The sequence below is a fragment of the Lissotriton vulgaris genome, unplaced genomic scaffold (assembly GCF_964263255.1).
Source record: "Lissotriton vulgaris unplaced genomic scaffold, aLisVul1.2 SCAFFOLD_926, whole genome shotgun sequence".
NCBI classification, from domain to species: Eukaryota; Metazoa; Chordata; class Amphibia; order Caudata; family Salamandridae; genus Lissotriton; species Lissotriton vulgaris.
Window position 1 is genome coordinate 367796 of NW_028250845.1, and position 18889 is coordinate 386684.

The 18889-nt window shown below is 43.5% G+C and overlaps 1 protein-coding gene across 1 annotated transcript in view; it reads right to left on the reverse strand.

Moving 5' to 3' along the window:
• Positions 1 to 18889, reverse strand: part of LOC147663099 (nebulette-like) — a 348425-nt gene that overhangs the window by 207856 nt on the left and 121680 nt on the right. Inside the window, 3 exon segments of the mRNA XM_086950681.1 lie at positions 2193 to 2303; positions 2409 to 2519; positions 17458 to 17568. Coding sequence (XP_086806807.1) covers positions 2193 to 2303; positions 2409 to 2519; positions 17458 to 17568 — 333 coding nt within the window.

The window sequence follows — 18889 nt, forward strand, 5'->3', positions numbered from 1 at the left end:
TATAGATGTTGGTGGGAAGGGACCACCATAAAATTTGATGTGGCATGCATGAACATAGGATGACAGGTGTGTTCTATTTCATAGTCCATTTTTTAATCCTCTAAATTTCAACCAATGGCGCCTTGGTAGCGCAAATTGCTAAGATAGTGTCTGACAATGGGTATATTAAGATATGGAGAACAAACTATTCTATACAATTGTCATTTTGTTTTCTGGAGTCTCACAAAATCAGGAACTCCCAAATGGTTGAAGGATATCTATTGGTGAACTTTTCTCAGGCTGGTACAGCTATCCATAACTAGCATTCTTCAAAAACTCTTTGAATAAGCTTTTATATGAATTGACATGTGCAGTGTCTAGGTATCATTAAATATTGTTCACCAGTACATTTTCACACTGGATGCACAAAGGGTGTTTCTTACCCATTGTTACATATGGAAATATCACATGTTTTTTAATTGCCAGAATGCACATTAAACAATAACTTTAGTGCACTCATGAAGTAGTGGTAAGGTAGTTCAAATGGTTCTGTGCCCACTCAACACTATAAAATAAGTTATTTTAAGTAGGGTAAAGATTTTTTAACTATTTTTAACATTTTACTATTTTGCAAATACCATTTATTGTATGGTAATGAATTACATTTTCTCTACCATGGTAATCAAAAACAATTCCGGGGAAAAACGAATCCGGGGAAAAATGCATAAAGCTCACTTTACACAAAGTTGCCAGCTTTTTAGTCAGCAGTAGTAGAACTGTTACAATCTCTTAGATGGAATCTATTTCAATTTTTGTGAATATTCTTCTGACTTAATTATGACAACTTTTTAATTCAGATAAGATTTGTAGCAGTACTCCCAGGTCATCATAATTTAAGGATCGAAGATAAAACCTGTGACCTTATTTATTTATTTATTTATTTATTTGCACTTGTACTGTGCAACGGCTACCCAAAAAGGGTTTCCCGGCGCATCTTTGCTGTTTACAGATGGAAAGGGTCTTATTTATTGAATAACCAAGTTTTTAGCAACTTTCGGAAACTGGGATAGTTAGGTTCATTTCTCAGTGAAATGGGGAGAGAATTCCAGTGGGACGGGCCTAAGTAGGCAAAAGATTTTCCTCCTATGCGAGTGCGCTAGAATTTAGGGATACTAAAGCGACCCTGAGTGGCTGATCTGAGGTTCCTGGATGGGGTATAGCTATTTGCCAGTGAACAGAGGTACCTCGGAGCTATGTTGGATTTTATTTTATACATATAAGTGAGTGCTTTAAATTTCACTTGATTCTCAATGTTAAGCCAATGAAGTTTACGTCGGAATGCAGAAACTGATTCCCTTTTTGGTACCTTACATAGTAATCTTACTGCCGCATTTTGGGCCATCTGTAGACGATGGAGGTTGGCCTTATTTGATCCTAGGTAAAGGACATTTCCGTAATATAAGCGGGATGTTATTCAGGCATTCACCACCGTTTTTTTCGTTGATTCAGGGAGCATCCAGCAGATTTTTCTTAGCCACCGTATGATAGAAAAACAGGTGGCTGCCACTCTAACTGATTGTGCATGCATGCTCAAGGTATCATCTAAGAGTACCCCTAGGTTATGAACTTGCGAAACTGGGTTTGGGAGGTTGCCCATTTTCTCTGGCCAATGTTGCTGGCTCCATGACCTTGTAAGTTTCACCCAATCCTCAAGCTGCTGAAAGCAGCTAAAATCTCCAGAATTCTCTGATATTTTCTTCATGAACCAAGAATGATTAGACATTAGGAAAGAAAATGAGTCATTTCTGTTGAAATCTCATCAGAAATTACCAATGCCCTTGGCAATTCCTCATTTCTCAGCTGAACCTCAGGGCTCCATGTGTAATTACTACTAACATTGCCCTTACTGAGTTACCAGTACCTCAGTATTGTTAACAATGGATGGGTGGAGCTAACAGGTAAACTCTGAGAACTTTGTAATGAGACCCTTAAAGTTGCAAGCCTAATGTAAGAGCTCATACAGTTCTGCTCTCAAGATTTCCTAACTTCTTTGTAAATAGCTTCCTAGGTGCTATGTTCAGTCGAAACATATGAAAATGTCAGGCATATTAAACAACTGTTTATTCTGTTATTTGATAAGTCTGATGGTGTTGTGTGCTCTGTAATCATGATTGTTAATATTAGAATCGTTCATAAGGCTTAAAAGTTCTGACCTGGCTAAGGATTTCAGTTACTCTTTTCACTCTCTGGATGTCAGGAATTTCGAAACTGACATCCATTCCTTTCCCTTTGATTTCATTTTCCAGGTCTTTTCTGTATTCTTTCTGCAAAAGAAATATAAAACCAGTTTAGTATTCTTGGAACATTACTAATATCCTTCAGTATCAAAAACTGGATATTATTTGAAAAAATCTTCACTAACTATATACCTCATTTAGAATATGTGATGCATTTTTCACTCTGATTAAGTCTGGTGTATCTTCCAACACTGTCAGTCCTTTTCCTTTCACCCCTTCTTCTAAATCCTTTTTGTACTCTTTCTAAAAATATACAAACAAAACAAACTATTAATTAGATTAAATTGATTGTGCAAATGAATAAATGATCTCCCACATCATACCTACAACTGGCATGTTAAAGTACTAACTTGTGCAATCTCCACAGGCCTTTTCCCATAAGAGGGTGGAGCAGATTTATCTTTTTTAATGTTATATTTTTATAGGAGTTAAAGAGCAAGTAAAATTGGGTTTGATAGACTATCACCTTTCATGGAACTCCTGGTGGTTTAGGGAAAATTGATGCATGTTAAACGTATTACCCAATTGACTTAGTCTTAGGAAATAAATATTGCTTTTGTTGAGTAAGTTGTTTGCTTGGGAAGAGTAATGGCAAATTGTGATTTTGAATGTAAAACTATGGGTCTTAATTAAAATTGGGCAAATGCCGGAGAGCTGCCGAAAAGTAGCAGAATGGCCATGTGCTGTATTTACAGTGAAAATTCACCATTACACTCTTTATAAACCAGACCATTCAGCCACCAATTAAAATCACACCCAAACATGTTGCTTTCCTCCTCCACATTTTCTGCCTGGTTTTTATTGACTTTAGGACTCTGATGACTTTACCACGTCTAACCAGTGCTAAAGTTCATGTGTTCGCTCCTCTAAACATGGACATAATACCTCATACCCAATTGGCATATTTAATTTACTTACAAGTAACTTATTGTAAGAGCCTGCTTGTAGCTGCAAATGAAGAAGTACTGGACAAACTTCAAGTAGTCCAAAATACTGCTGCACGACTTGTCCTGAATGTCTCCCCCAGGACTCCTTCTAAACCGCTCTTGGAAAAGCTGCACTGGTTGTCAGTCCGCCAAAGAGTGAAATTTAAGACTGGTTGTATAGTCCATAAGAGTTTACATGGACTTGGGCCTTCCTATTTGGCATAGAAATTTGTCCCGTATGTTCCTGTCCGCACTCTAAGGTCGAGTGATCAGCTTCTCCTACGAGTTCGTAGGGTAAGCAAGGTAAGACAGGGCAGTAAGGTCTTATCAGTAGTGGGGCAAGTACTATGGAACACTCTCCCTCTTATGTTAAGACAATGTCCTGACCATTTGATGTTTAGGAAAAAGTTGAAAACTTTCTTGTTTAATGGGTAATATGATTTTTCATTTTGCGCTCCAATATTTTCCTTCCTTATGACTTGCTATGCTCATATGTGTTTCTTTGTGTGTCCATGGCACAGAGATACTCCTTCGGGAGTGGATTTAAGCGCGATACAAACCCATAAATAAATAAATAAGTCCCTAGTACAGTGAACTACATGTGCAATGCGCCTGTAAATGAAATGCTACTAGTGGGCCTGCAGCAATGATTGTGCCACCCACTTAAGTAGACCTTGAACTATGTCTCAGGAATGCCATTTGCACAGCCTGTGTCTGCAGTGTACACTTCAATGATGATGACCTGGCAGAATAAACCTTTTGCCAGGTCCAAACCTTCCTTTTTTATACATATAAGTCGCCCCTAATATAGGCCCTGGACAACCCAGAGGGCAGGGTGCGATGTTCTAAAAAGGCAGAATATGTACTTTTAGTTATATAAGTCATAGCAGTGAAAAACTCCCAAAGTCGTTTTTCACTACTGCAAAGCCTATCTCTCCCATAGGATAACATTGAGATTACCTTATTACATTTTATAAGTTAAGAAGAGATAAAATCCCCAAATCTGGTGTCTCTGAAATCCTAACTTAAAATCCTGATTGATGATGAAGTCGGATTTTAAATTACAATTTGAAAATGCCTCTTTTAGTAAGTTTTTGCCATTTCGTGCATGCAACCTGTCCTCTGATCACATGTCTGGGGTGGGTGACAGTTAGACTTTGTCTATTCCTCCTATCGCCACACACAATGGGAGCTTAGGTGTGACTTGATGGGCCATCCTGGCAGGATGGGAGGGAGGAGGGAGGAGTGTAGGCCTCACATACACCTGCATAGACTGTGCCATGTCCCCACACAAAGGGTTGCATACCCCACTGTAGTGAGTCTGAAGCCAGGGCAGTAATGGGGGACTTCTGTACACTTTGAAAGCTGCCTTTGAAGTCTCCCCCTCTTTACAGGCCCAACTGGGTATAAGTACTGGACCTCTGACACCACCACTTCAGTGCACTTCTGGGCCAGTGATGACTCTGGCAGGAAGAAGGAATGCTGTGCTGCTAAAGGACTGTCACTCTGCTGGACTGCTGTTTTGCTGTACTTCTGCCTTGCTGTGCTGACCTGCTGCCCTCTCGCCTGGGTGAGGGGACTGTACAAGCATCACTTGAACCCAGAGTGACTCCAAGGGTTAGATGACTAGCCTACTGATTCAAAGTCTCAGAGATATAAAAGACTTCCAACCAACCTGCTTCAGCACCTATACTCTGCAATCTGTGAGACTACCCTGCCAAGTGGTGCCAGCCCAGTCCTGGACCCTTTGAAGTGGGCCTAAGGTGCTTCTCCAAAAAAACGGATACATCCTCTGCTGACCAAGGCAGCCCCAAGCAGAACTGATGCATCTGCTCAGATGAAAGACGCATTTTTCGAGCAGAACGGAAGCAACGCCGCTGTTGCATGAATTGGACCCATCACAAAAGACTCCTATTGGATCCCACAACTGGGACGACGCATCACCTTTGGAACTGGCACTGCACAATGCTTTTCCCAGTGCAACCTCATCGCATCTCTTGACAGCGACAATGACAACTCTCTGGATCGCAGCTTCACCACTCATCCGAACCGACGCATCATCTCCACTGTACCTCGCATCATCGACACTGGCATTCACATTGCAAGCCCCGTTGACAAGATTCTCGATTCTGGTGCATCGGGACATCGTGCCACAGCGTCATTTAATTTTAGAGCCTACACCTTGCCTCTTCTGCGCAATACATCTTCGACGGAAGTCCATGCAAGTGCTCTGCAAACCAGGATTAAGGTACTCTGGTTCACATGGCCTAACTGAGTCCCTGTGCTCATTTGACTTAGGCCTGAACTTATGGCTTTGTCCCAGTCCAGTGCAACCAGGTATCCCCAATAGTGCTTTATGCTTCTTGGTGCAATTTTTCATTATGACCTTTAAAATTCATGGCTGACCAAGCTGCAAAACGAACAAAGTGGAGGATATCCCCCTACCGCTTTTCTAATTCAGCTGGGCCTGGTTGGCTGGTTGCTCAAATGGCTGTCCCTAAACACCGCAAGATATGTAGACCAAGCCCAAATACGCGGGAGATACAAATCTGCTATTGGAATGTGAGAGGTCTATCGGGGCAAGAAGACAAACTAAGGGATCTTGGGGAACTCACTAACTACGACATAATCTGTCTGCAGGAAACCTGCAGCACGGAGCAGGAGCTGTTCCTGGAGTATCCAAACTTCACTTCACCTGCCCTACCCTTCCAATGTGGGGGTCGCCCTCTAGGAGGGGTCTCAATCCAAATAAAGAGTGACCTGGCAGTGAACTCCACTGTAATCTGGGAAGAAAAAGGGGATGCCCTCAATGTAAAAACCGACCAACCTAAAAGCAAAGGTCACTGTACGAACCCTCTCTTCATTATTGGAAATATCTATTTGCACCCAATGCTGGCTAAGAAAAGGGTTACTGTGAAATCAATACTGGGACACCTTAGAAAATCTTCGAGCTGATAATCCCAAAACATGGCTAATGACTAAAGGGGACTGTAATGCAAACTTACTTGGAAAAAAGATCTGCTTGGAAAGGAAAGAATGGGAGGATAAATACTGAGGTATTCCACAAATATCCATTCAGGATCGGAGGCAGGACAAATTTGGGGCCGATTTGGAGAATGCGCTAGAGGCCATAGGGATGCACAGTAACAACCCTGGAATACATCTGGTCCTCAATAGAATAAAATGCAACCATGGAGTAATCACATGTAAAACTAATATAGAGGTAGTAAGCCAATGTTAGACCTGGCATCCTTGGTGTAGTTTCCCCTGTTTTCTGCCTCTAACTCCTGTATTTTTTATGTTATGCTGGTTTATGTACTCTGGGCACTTTACTACTGCTGATCAGTGCTAAAGTGCAAGTGCTTCCTGAGTAAATTGTGATTCTGATTGGTTTTTCATGGTTGGCATATATGATTTACTGGTAAGTACCTAATAAAGTGGACTGTGTGTGCCTAGGGCCTGTAAATCAAATGCTACTAACGAGCCTGCAGCACTGGTTGAGCCACCCAAATGAGTAGCCTTGTGTACTTGTTTCAGGCCTGCCATTTTAGCGTCTTTGAGTGTGATTTCAAACTGTCATGTTGACCTGGTAAGTGCACCTACTTGCCAGGCCTAAACTTCCCTTTTTCTACATGTAAGGCACCCCTAGAGTAGGCCTAAGGTTCCCCCATGGGCAAGGTGCAGTGTATGTGGAAGGTAGGACTTGTAATGCCATGTTTTACATGTACCGATTGTGAAATGTAGCTGCCTTGTAACATTTTCAAGTGTAACTATCAATTGGGAACAGCTAGAGTTTTGTAGTTTGTGCTCTTTGAGCACAGCATTTAAGAACACATCTTTTAACAAAGATGGTTTTTAAATTGTGTGTTCTGGAAAGTGTGTATTTTCTTGTTTATCCCTTCCGAGCCTCTGCCTGCCTGTGGAATCGTCTGGTTTAGACTGACAGAGGCCTGTTTGTGCATTCACTCTAGACAGTCACACAAAGAGTTGAAGTGTGCCCTGTATATCCTGTCAGCCCATCACAAGGCTGATGGGACTTCCTGAGCTTCAGTGGTGGGAGGAGTTCTCACAGACACCTGAATAGGGGGGTGTCTGGCCTTTCACAATGCTGTCTCCACCCCCCTTCTGTATGTCTGTAGCACCGCTGTGAAGGAAAAGTTTCCATGCCCCCATGGTGTGGCCAAAGAAAATGACACAGCACCTGCCGGTGGTCACAGTAACTGATGTAGCCTGAGTTCAGTGCACCGTATCTCTAAAATGGGAGACCCTCACACTGATTCTGACGAAGGCTCTGCTGTGCGGCTGATAGAATCGGAGCATCGTGAGGCCCCGGATCTAGAAATCGATGCAGCAAATGTTTGCCACTGCTGCATCGACCACTATCGCTTCTGGATTTCCACGTGACACACCTGTGTACAACGTTTTCAACTACATCACCCGCAGACCAGATACCTCCTAGATCTTGAAGCATTGCTACGCCTTACAGTCCGGATTCGATGCACAAGTTCTCCTGCATGCATCAGAACTGACACATTGCCTCCCCAGGGGCTCAGCAATTGACGAATCACTGTGTTTTACGATTCTTCCGTCCTCCACAGCTGCTATTTTTGGGGGGATTTTGAGCATCTACTGTACTGTGTGTAAACCACTGCATCCATAGAATTACTTGAAACCTTTAAAAATTCATAATTCTAGTTCTGTATGTTGGATTTTTTTTATAATTCTTTTTATTAAGATATAAGAGGGAAACAAAACAAAAGTGGGGGAGGGATGGTCAAAGCAAACAAGAACAATCAACAAATCAATGCTGTCCAGCTTCGTGAGACATCATTAAACAGCTAAATCAGGCAACTCAATTCGGTTGAGTAACACAGCATTATTATTATAATGAGACCATTTCACTTCTGAGCACTCTGCTAGTCTCTTAACACCCTTATTGGGAGATGAGGAGGTATACACAGCCCACCAGGTACATTATTCCACTTACTTCAAACCTTAGCCCATTTACTGGGGAAGCCTCTATTAGAGTAAACTGTCTTCTCTGTCACCATACAGGTGTCCATGTCTTTTTCCCAGTCTTTGAGTATCGAGGTAAGTCCGTTCCCCAATTGCAAGCTATGTCTCTTTTGGCAACAATCATCCAAATATTCCCCATTGTTATGATGGATAGTTCTTCCCAGACATTCAGGAGGCACCATTTTGGTATTGAGGTTGTCCACGCCTGCCATACCTCATTCATTTTTGCTATCACTTCCTTTCAATAGGGTTGATGGCAAGGCATTCCAAAATAATATGGAAGAAGGTGCCCTTTTGATGGCACCCATGGCACCCATGGTGGCAGTTCTCAGTTTGCCTCATACCCATTTTCAAGAGTGTCATGCAGGCATAGTAAACCCTGTGCAGTGTCTAAAATTGGATCAATCTAAATCCTGACTTGACGGCTACCTCTCTAGGTGAAGGTCGTGCTTCTGACCACTCATCATCATCTAGTCAATCAAAGTCTAGCACCCACTTTTTCCATAATTGTAAGAGTGCGTCTTGTAGATTATTTGTTAGTGTTCTATATGTGAGGAAAGTTGCTTTACGGGTCATGTGACCAACAAGTAGACAGTCTTCAAGTGGGGAGTACTCTGGAAGATTGTTACCCGTGGGGATTGCTGATTGCAGTGCATGTCTGATTTGTAGTTCTCTGAAGAGTTCTGAGTCTGCCAAGTCATATTCCCTCTGGAGGTCTGTAAAGGTGAGAATTGCTCCCTGTACCAACAGATCTTTTATTTTTGATAGGCCTATGAGCTCCCATTTGTCAAAATCCTTGTATCTTCCTAGTGTCTCTAGGCCTTCGAGTCCCATAAGGGGGCAGATTGTGTCAGTTTGTTGTCCCAGCCTAATGCCCTATGTGTTGCCTGCCGAATTTTGATCATACTGTTTGTGGGATTTTGTTGCTAAGCATGCGGCCGACACATAAAGAGCTCTAGGTATCCGACAGGACACATCTTCCAATGGTCCATCTGGATTGAGGTTTCGTCATCAGATAAGTATACCCACTGGTTTATAGTGGTTAGTTGCACGGCCCAGTAATACCTATGTATCTTGGGAAAGGCGATCCCTCCATCATACCATCCCCGAGTTAGCATTTTCAGCGCGATCCTTTTGGCTCCTCCATCCCACAAAAGAGTAGACAGCTCAGAATTAATTGCCTTAAAGTATTTCACGGGGACTGGAAACGGTGCATTTTGAAAAGCCTAAAGGAAACACGGCAGTGCCATAATCTTAAAAAGGGATGCCCTCCCTCTGTATCGAGAGTGGGAGTGACCTCCAGTGTTGGACATCTGCCTTCAACCATTCGAGCAGCGGGACGAGGATTTTGAAATATGACTGGGCGGGGTTGGTGGTGGCGAAGACTCCCAAGTATGTGAAGCCCTCCATGGTTCAGATTGCACATCCTCTGGGGAGTGTGGGTGAATTTCCGCTTAATATGAATAGTAGTGATTTCCCCCAATTAATTGTGTATTTTAATACTCAAACAAAGTTTACAATTATATTAGAGACTCTGGCTTGTGAACGTCCGTAACCATACGGCGAGTGTCTCCAACACCAGGGCAAAAAGGAGGGGAAAGAGTGGGCAGTCCTGACAAGTGCCACATAGCAATGGAAAACCTTTGAAGGTTTCTCCTTTCACCGCCACCTGCGCGAGTGGCTCAGAGTATAGGAGGCGTATCCAGCCAAGGAACCTCAGACCAAACCCCAGTTTTGCCAATACTTAAAAAAGAAATGCCCATTCTATGGTATCAAATTCCATTCTGGCGTCTAGGAACAAGATCACAGCATTCTCTTGTTTAAATCGTGCTCTGCTGAGCACTCCGTGGAGCCTCCTGAGATTGAGCGCGGTGCTTCTACCCAGCATTAACCCCGACTGGTCTGGGTGAACCAATCCAGTGATTACCTTCAAGAGACTGGAGGCTAGAGGTTTTGCCAACATTTGGTTTCACCACTTAGGAGCGATATGGGTCTATATGAGGCACACTCTTCTGGGGGTTTCCCGGCTTTATGGATGAGTAATATTGCAGCCATCCGGTGATCATTCAGTAGAATACCCCGCTCCCGTCTTTCCTCCCACATCCCCAGCAAGTATGGAGCAATTTTTGTGGCATTGCATTTGTATAATTTTACTGGCAAACCTTTGGGCTCTAGTAACTTGCCTGTTTTTAATTCTTCTATTGTCTGTACTATTTCCTCCTGGGATATGTCCTCCTCAACAGGGGCATTATCTGCAGATGTAAGGGACGGGAGTGGAATGTCTTTCAAAAACCCAAGACAATCTTCAGGGTTTACATCCCCGGATGGAGAGTAAAGCTGTTTGCAGTATGTGGCACACTTTTCCACTATTTCTACTCTATTATGTCTTTACCCTCCGTAGATCGCAGCCTGTGAACCCAGTTATTCACCTTTTCACGCCTATCTAACCAGGCAAGGAGCTTTCCAGCCTTGTCACCGAATTCGTAGACACGATGGAGAGTTTACTATAGCTTCCGCCCTTGTAAGCTCCCGATATTCCATCTGTTTAAGGGACAGCACGTGGTGGTGTCCGAGTTTGTAAGTTGGGCCTCAAGTAAGCCTTTTTCTCTTTTGTGGCTCAAACCTTACGAAATACCCTGATCCCTAAGGATCGGTTTGTATGCCTCCCACAACACCATGGCCGAGTCTACTGAGGCCTCATTCTCTGTAAAGTAGTGATCTGTGGCTACTTCAATCGCTTTCCGGATGTTGGGGATTTTGTGGAGAAATTAGTTTAGCTTCATGTGTTGTCAGGGGTGCAGGTTTGTCCCCCGTAGATAGCCCATATGGGTGAGTGGTCCGATATGTTCTTGATAGGTTTCTAATAACCCGGAAGTGAGCCAAGTCATGGGAGAATGCCAGGAGATAGTATATTATAGAAATGGGGGCTGTGTGCTCTTGAATGGAACCTGTGCTGACACTCACTGGGTGAAGGGCACGACGGATGTCAATTAGGCCCATGGCATTAAGTAACCCTCCTAACTGGGATCATCCCCCCAAACATTGTTGTGCAGGCCACCAGTCCATGGTGTTGTCGAGGGCTAGGTTCAGGTCGCCCCCATGCAGAGCACACTCTCTGGGAGGGCCAGTAATTTGTCCCTATGCTCTGTCAAAGTGATATCTTGGAGTTTTGGTGGGCAATATACACTGACAAGGTTAATGAGTATTCCCTCCCACGTGCCCACGGCTATCCCGTAGCATCCTCGTTTGTCAACATAGGTGGAGTGAATTTGAAACACCAGCATCTTTTTTACCAATATTCCAACCCCTCTGAAACCTGATGTGTAGCTGGCCTGAGCCAGCATTTTGTATCCCCATCTGTCTAATGCTTTACTCTTATTATCAGTCATGTGCATCTCCTGGAGGAAAACGTTAGGCGAGTGCCGTTTTATATATTAGAATACTATTCCATGTTTTATTTTGTCACGCAGTCCATTGTCATTCTATGACAATATACGCAATTGTGCTTTATCTAATGTGCCTGGCATGGGTGTTTCATATTGTTGTCTGGCTAGGTGATAGTATCTGCCCCTACCAGTTATGTGGCTGTGTAACTTGTGTGGTGTGGCTCTCGACCTAGTCTCTGCAAAATAATACAAATAAATCCAATGACAAGTTCCCAACGTTATTCCCCCTTCCTTCCTCTCTGCAAAGCAGGCCCTAAACTGCCCACTACTCCAACCATGCAGAGCGCCTTTCATCCCTCAAAATCTAAACAAGTAACTTTGTAGAGGGGAACAGACGTCTCCGCCCATCAAACCAAAACCGCTTCATTAAGTTGTTACCAGCATGATAGAGAGTATTACAAGAGCCCCTTGGCTGTGTTCAGGTAGTTTATGGGTGGGTAGAGCCACCCCGGCTACCCCACCCATTTGATCCTAGCTGTCCACCCTTCTTGTCATATCATTGGTCGATCTGTCGCGCTGATGCAGGGCATTAGCTCCAGGAACTCTTCTCCACCCCTCTAACCATTCCCAGGCCTCTTCTGGTAAGATGAAAAACTATGTTTTATCTTCAGGTACTACTCTCAGGTGCGCCGTGGAAAAGCATGGAGTACTTGATACCTTTTTCTCCCAAGACTTTCTTGACCTTCAGAAAGAAATGTCTCATCTTTTGGACTTTGAGGGTAATATAGAGAAAGAATGTAATGATGGCTTGTCGTATTACAGTGAGGGGGCACTCCGCGCTGTCTATAAGATTACGTCACAATCTCAAAAGTTTAAGAATTGTGCTATAATAGGGTATGGGGGAGCCCCGGGATGGGGGCGAGCTGTGGCACCCTGTCTGCTCTTTCAACAGAGAAGAATTTGGAGAGCCCATGGGGTTGCAGATTTTTAACTATTAGGTCTTCTACCAAGAGATCAGGCGATGGGCCCTCCGCTTTCAAGGGACTCAAGAGTATGTGGATATTATTCCACCTTGAGCACCCTTCCGCATTTTCCAGGTGGGCCTCAAAGTCTGCTGCAATGGTCTTCAGGTCTCTAACTTGTGCTTTGAGAGAGGTTGTGTCCTCCTTCAGATTCGCTGTGGTTGCTTCCACTTCTTTAACCCTGTCCCCAAAATTGCGCAGGTTAGCTCTAACAAGTGTAACTCTATATTCATAGTGTCTATTTTCTGTTCTAGAGAGGATCATACTCCCTGGATGGCAGCCATTACATCTTGGAGTGTGAGAGTGTCCTCTGTGATTAGAGCAGTTGTCAATGATTGAGTTGATGCAGTGATCTCACCCTGGACTATGGCCTCTTGTGACCGTGTACTTATCCAGCTTGGTCTGGTGGCTGTTCTTGGGGCTTTTGGTAGCCATTTGTGCAATTTCTGTGATACTGACGTTAATTTTCAGCCCCGTACTTCTAACGCTGTCAGAGGCGGGATCAGTGTTAATCTGGGGAGCGCCACAGCTACCACAGCCCACTGTGAGCCTAGTCTGACCTGCGTGGCCTGTTTGTGTCGCGGCGGACTCCTTTTGCCCAGTATTAAATTGGGGTAGGAGACTGTTTGTAAGTCTGGCTGCTGCCTCGCTGATCCTTCGCTACAGTGGTCTGTTGCTTTAATGCCAGGCCCAGAGGGGGACTGTTGTTAGATTTTGCGATTCTATTTGCCCATGGCTCAGCCAAGGCCACCAACACGCCACCCAGAGGAAGAGTAGGCCACAACGCTAAGGTCCGGCCAGCCAGAGGGCCGGGACTGTCGACCGCGCTGCACGGCATCGTTGCAGCTCAGTCTACTTCGATGGGCAAAAGGACCATACGCTGTAGGCAGCATAGGCGGGGGAGGCATCCACATTGCTGTCCCTGTGTTTCCTTCCTGCTACTACCCCCTCACCTCCAGGGCTCCACCTCAGGCTGGAGCGGGCCCCTGGATGGCAGGGCAGGGCAGGGCAGGGCAGGGCAACAAACTAATTCCAGGCGTGGTTCCCACTTATGTCCCCTGATCTCGACAGCATCAGGGCCTGACTTATCTGCAGGGCATTTTCCTCTTGGCACCTCTGTGCTGGACTCCAGCTCCACCTCTTCCGGCCCTTTAGGTCCGATGCCAATAGCTCAGCTCATGGTGTATCAGGCCACCACCCACAATAGTCTCAGGGCCCCAGCTGTGGTCTCAGCAGATGTCTCCCTGTGCTCCGGCCTCTCAGGACTCCGACTGCTGGGTAAGCGCCACAACCATCATTTAGAGGTGCTGGGTGCAGATAATTGTAGCGGATGGATGTCGGTTGGCCGAACGGGGTTTGAAGCCGCTTCATGAAGCAGCCATCTTGCTCGGCTGTCGACCACGCCCACCTTGTATGTTGGATTTTGGTTGTTTTGTGTTGTTTTGTTTAGATAGAGATTGATTATTTTTCTAACCTGGTGGGGTGTCCATTTTTTGCGTTTTAACTGTTACTGTGTGTTTTATGTAAAAATATTTTACACATAGACTCTGAGATAGAACTGATCGCTCATGCAAAGCCAACAGAGGGTGAGCAGGGGTTATCTTGGGTGTGTAACTCGCATATGCTGACTAGAAGGAAGGGTCCCTACTTTGCCAAAGTGTATATCACTGCCAACTAGGTACCCCCATTTCTAACACCCACCAGGCAACAAAGATGTTGGGTCATCCAGAAAAGTCTGTCTCAATTAAAGGAGTAAACTGGCAAATGGGAAGCCCTCAAATAGATATGCAAAGTGCAGTTTAATGGAAAGACTTCATGAAGGCAAGATGGTAAAGGAACTAATAACAGGTTGGCACTCCTTGCTTATATCACTACAAGACAACCTAGCATTAGGCCCCACAAGAAGAGCTGAACAGGAGACAGGAGGGCAGGCTGATAGTCATAAAACAAAATGTCTAAGAAAGGAATTAAATAAAACACTCCATGGCCCGAAAGTACAAAAATAGGGCTGTAACGGAATCCCAAGAAAGAATAAGAAAATTAAGGCAAGCATACAGAAGCCAGCTATGGGTGAACAACCGGACAAATAACAATCTAATATGGGCTAAACTACACGCTGCACTCAAGCTAACAGACTCTAAGAAATTCTGGGCGCTAGTGAATAAGTCTAACCACACTCGAAGCGAAAAATTCTGCCACATCATGACGAAACAATGGTCTGATCATATAAAAAACCTCTATTGAGGTACCTCTACCTGCCTAGAAGTTCACTTCTCCTGCTTGTATCGCAAGCATGTGGCATTGCCAACAGACGATAACAGCCCACTCAGCCCATCCAGTGAGATCTCTACTAGGCCTGGGCAGAGTTCACTTAGTTTTACTTCGCGGAACTTCGTGAAGCGGGGGAAAAACGCCACAGCACTCCTCGGAGTTCCGACAGCAGTGGAGTCTGTTAAGTAGCGCTGCTTGCACTGATTTTACCACCAGGAGTTTGCCCTGTGCTGTAAAATCCACCTGAACGGCACTAAACGTCACATCAGAGGGCGCTCTCACTTTCTGCAGCTCAAGTAGATATTCTACTTGAGCGGCAGCTTACTCACCGCGAGCAGCAGATTTCTCAATGCAAGCTGTCGCAACCTGCTGCGACCGCCCTTGTTGAGAAATCTCGCCGGTAGGAGATATAGTGTGCTATTTTTTCTCACAAGTCCTCACCAACTTAACATTGGCATGCTGCTCCATTCAGCATCACTTCAGTGAGTTTTTAGGTACTCTGTGCTCTGCACAGAGTGGGCAAATCACTGAGAACTCCACCAGCAGTGCGGAATTCTTTACAGGGCCTAAAGAAGAAAACAGCCCACTCAGCCCATCCAGTGAGATCGCTTCAGGGCACCAATCTCATCCTCAACAAGTGCTCTTATTTGAACATCAGGCGGTTCCCTCTGGGGAGAAGGAAAGGGCCACTGCAAGAACATCGACCAGTACCAATGCATGGCCGCCCACAACAAAGGTCAAAATAGCCTTAAGGAATATAAGATCCGCTGGGGCACCAGGGCACAATGGCATCCTTGCAGTCCTATTAAAAGCTGACCTGAGCCTCTGGACACCCATCTTACCCCACTTTTTTCAGAATGCCATTATAAGGCAACAGTTCTAGAAAGTTGGAGGGGCATAACTCTAGTGCCTATAGACAAGAGAGGAAATAGCACCTCACCAGCAAATTATCAAATGATAGCACTATTCGATATTGAAAGGAAGTGCTATCCGAAATCACTGTATGAAGGGCTTGAAATGTGGTCCAAAGAGAGAAAACTGATTCCATGGTTCCAAACTAGTTTCCAAACACATAGCCACATAGAGGATAATCACCTAATTCTTTCCTGCCTGATCGATGAAGGGATGAGCCCAAGGCCCTCCCGTTAAATGCAGCATTTATCGACTTCACCAACAACTTTGATAAATTCTCTAAGGCAGACTAAGGGAAAAGCTAATGAAGTGGCAGATACATCACATCTCTTAAAGGCAATAGTATAACTTTAGAGTAATACATGGGTCAGGGTTAAACTAACAGCAAACTGGGTGACATCAGAGGAAATCTCCACTAATAAAGGTTTGAAACAGGGCTCTATACTAGCCCCTCTACCTTTTCACCTTTATATGACATATTTGGAAAGCTATCGGGTGGCCCAAAGGATCTGCCTGCCCTATCTAGCAAATTGGAAAATACAAATTCTGCAATATGAATATGACATGGTGGTACTTGAGAACACTAACATTGGCCTTCAGAGATGTTTGATCTTTTCAAAGTACTGTTTTTAAACGTGGACATTTTAGCTTTTAGGTGCACTAACTAATGGAACTATTCTTTTCACATAATTTAGGGAGAACATAAAAAGACCCATAAAACTTGTGAAGTACAAGATGTTTTGCTTATCTCTTAGGTGTTCAATATACATTCACTTGAAAAAGAGTGCAATGTATAATTGTTTAAAGATCCAGATGTCAGAGAAAAGGCCTTATTTTTCCTGCATCATTTGACCATGGTTTAGACCATCAAGTAATTTGAGGTCCACCAAAGCTTTGTGTTTCTGCCATAGTAAGCCCATATGATGACAATGAAGTTGCCCAAGACACCCACCTATGGAACAAACTAGATCCAGCCACAGGAGGGGACAAAAAGTGTCGTAATTTTAGAAATACAGAAGGAACTCAATTTTCAAATACTTTTTTTAGAACATCAGCGCCTGTACAGGATTAACACACTGATTTTACGTAGGCTGATCCCAACTCACTATTAACCTCTTTCCAAGACACAACACCTTCATATCACCTAGTGCTCTAGAATGGCTGTAAAGCACCATGATGCCACTAAACAAAACTTGTTAAACAAATACAAAAAATACCTTTTTTATTAAATATGTGGCATCTGGATCATGCCTCCTATGTTACCACTATTTGCTCAATATTCAAGTGCAATTATTTGATGCAGCAATGCTGAATTTACTGTCAAGTCAATCCCATAATATGTCAATTTAACAACTGAGCATTATTTAAGTCAGAACATATGCAGCCTCCAGTAACTCTCACAAAGCACAACTACAATTCCAAAATTGATGACTATGTGGAAGTACAAATATTATTTTTGCCACTATTTATAAAAAAAGTTATAGGGATACATTTGAGTGCTACTCTTTTAGCGTTTACATTGAACACAAAGTGTAATAGTTCACTAAAGTAACTGAAGTGACACTTGACAGCTAACTGTTTATTTTTCATCTTCTACATATAATGATAATGATCAAATCAAGTTAGAAATGCATGCAAATGTCCTTACCTCCTTCAGCAGTTTGGTGACGTGCTTCACGTGCAGATATGATGGTGTTAGGTCTAGATCTGCAGATGCTCTCCCTTTCATTCCGTCTTCATAATCTTTTCTATATAATTTCTAATTTGTATTGTAATGGACAGATAAACAAAAACATATTTATTTATATGTGTACAATACAACAGCTAACACCCACATCAGCAATTCCAAATTATTTTGCATAGTCCATGAATAATTAATTTATATTAAAAGGTTTTTAGGGCTTCAGTTTAAAAGATATCCAAAACTTTGCAAAATATTAGATTCAAGATAAAAACTGATTTTGATCACATAAAACAGTATTTCAGATTATTTATAGTTATACATATGCTTAACATTACATGCCAGGGTTTAAATACATGAAAACATTGAATAGGTCTACACACATTTTCTCTTAAATTGCAGCAGGGGCTCCTCCGCTAAGGTGGAGGAGCACCACCCCACTTCTCTTTGAGCAGTGCAAAAGGGAAAAATAAAATGATAATAACACAATGTTATTATCTTTTTATTTTTCTGTACTGAGTCAGTTTTGCAGGGCAGACTGGGCAGTCATCACAGCCAGCAGGGGGAGGAGTGGTGGGCACTTGAAGTGCACATGACTGTTTGGCCGGCCGTCTTGGATCGGCCAAACAGTCATGCGCACTTAGCATATTCTTAACCTGGCTGTATTGACCAGCCTGGGTGGAGAACATGCACAGGCTCCCAGTCCGCGTCTAAGTGCTGAACCACGGAGCTCAGATCAGTAATGACGCTGCTGTAATGCTATTGACAGTAGGTTCTGATTGGCTAGGGGAGTCTGTGATCCTGGGTGCTGCCTGGAGCTAGGAACCGAGGGAGGATTGAGGAGAGGTGGCGGCCGGTGTTCGGCAGGTAAGTCTTCTTTTCTTTTCTTTCTTCTAACAGCCCCCGCGCCTCACCACCACCATTCCCTGGAAGCCACAACTGTTAAATTGTCCATGTCATAAAATAAGTATTTGTCATATAACTTGGTCGTAACAAAATATTTAGCAAGTATCTATTAGGAAGTTATATGAAAGTAATACAATGTTTGGCTTTTAAAGAGAATATGGAGACAGGATTCAACATTCACTAGAACATCCACCCATGATATGTAAATGAATTGGGAGTGGTGTTCATACACTGTATTGAGAATCCCCTTTGCAGCATGAATACAATTAGCAGGATCATGTCAATAAACTCCTGAATCAGTTACTTTCTGCTGAGAGACAAGGTTAACATGTATTATCAATTGCGACTGGAAGATCTCTCTAGAAAAGAAAACCTATGGAGCTAAAGTGTGAGGTCAGGCATGCTTACAGCCGTTCAGAAAAGGTTTGCATGCACCAGTCACCCTGATAAGAACATAAATGTATCTAGGAATTAAATTAATTGCTAATGTCAC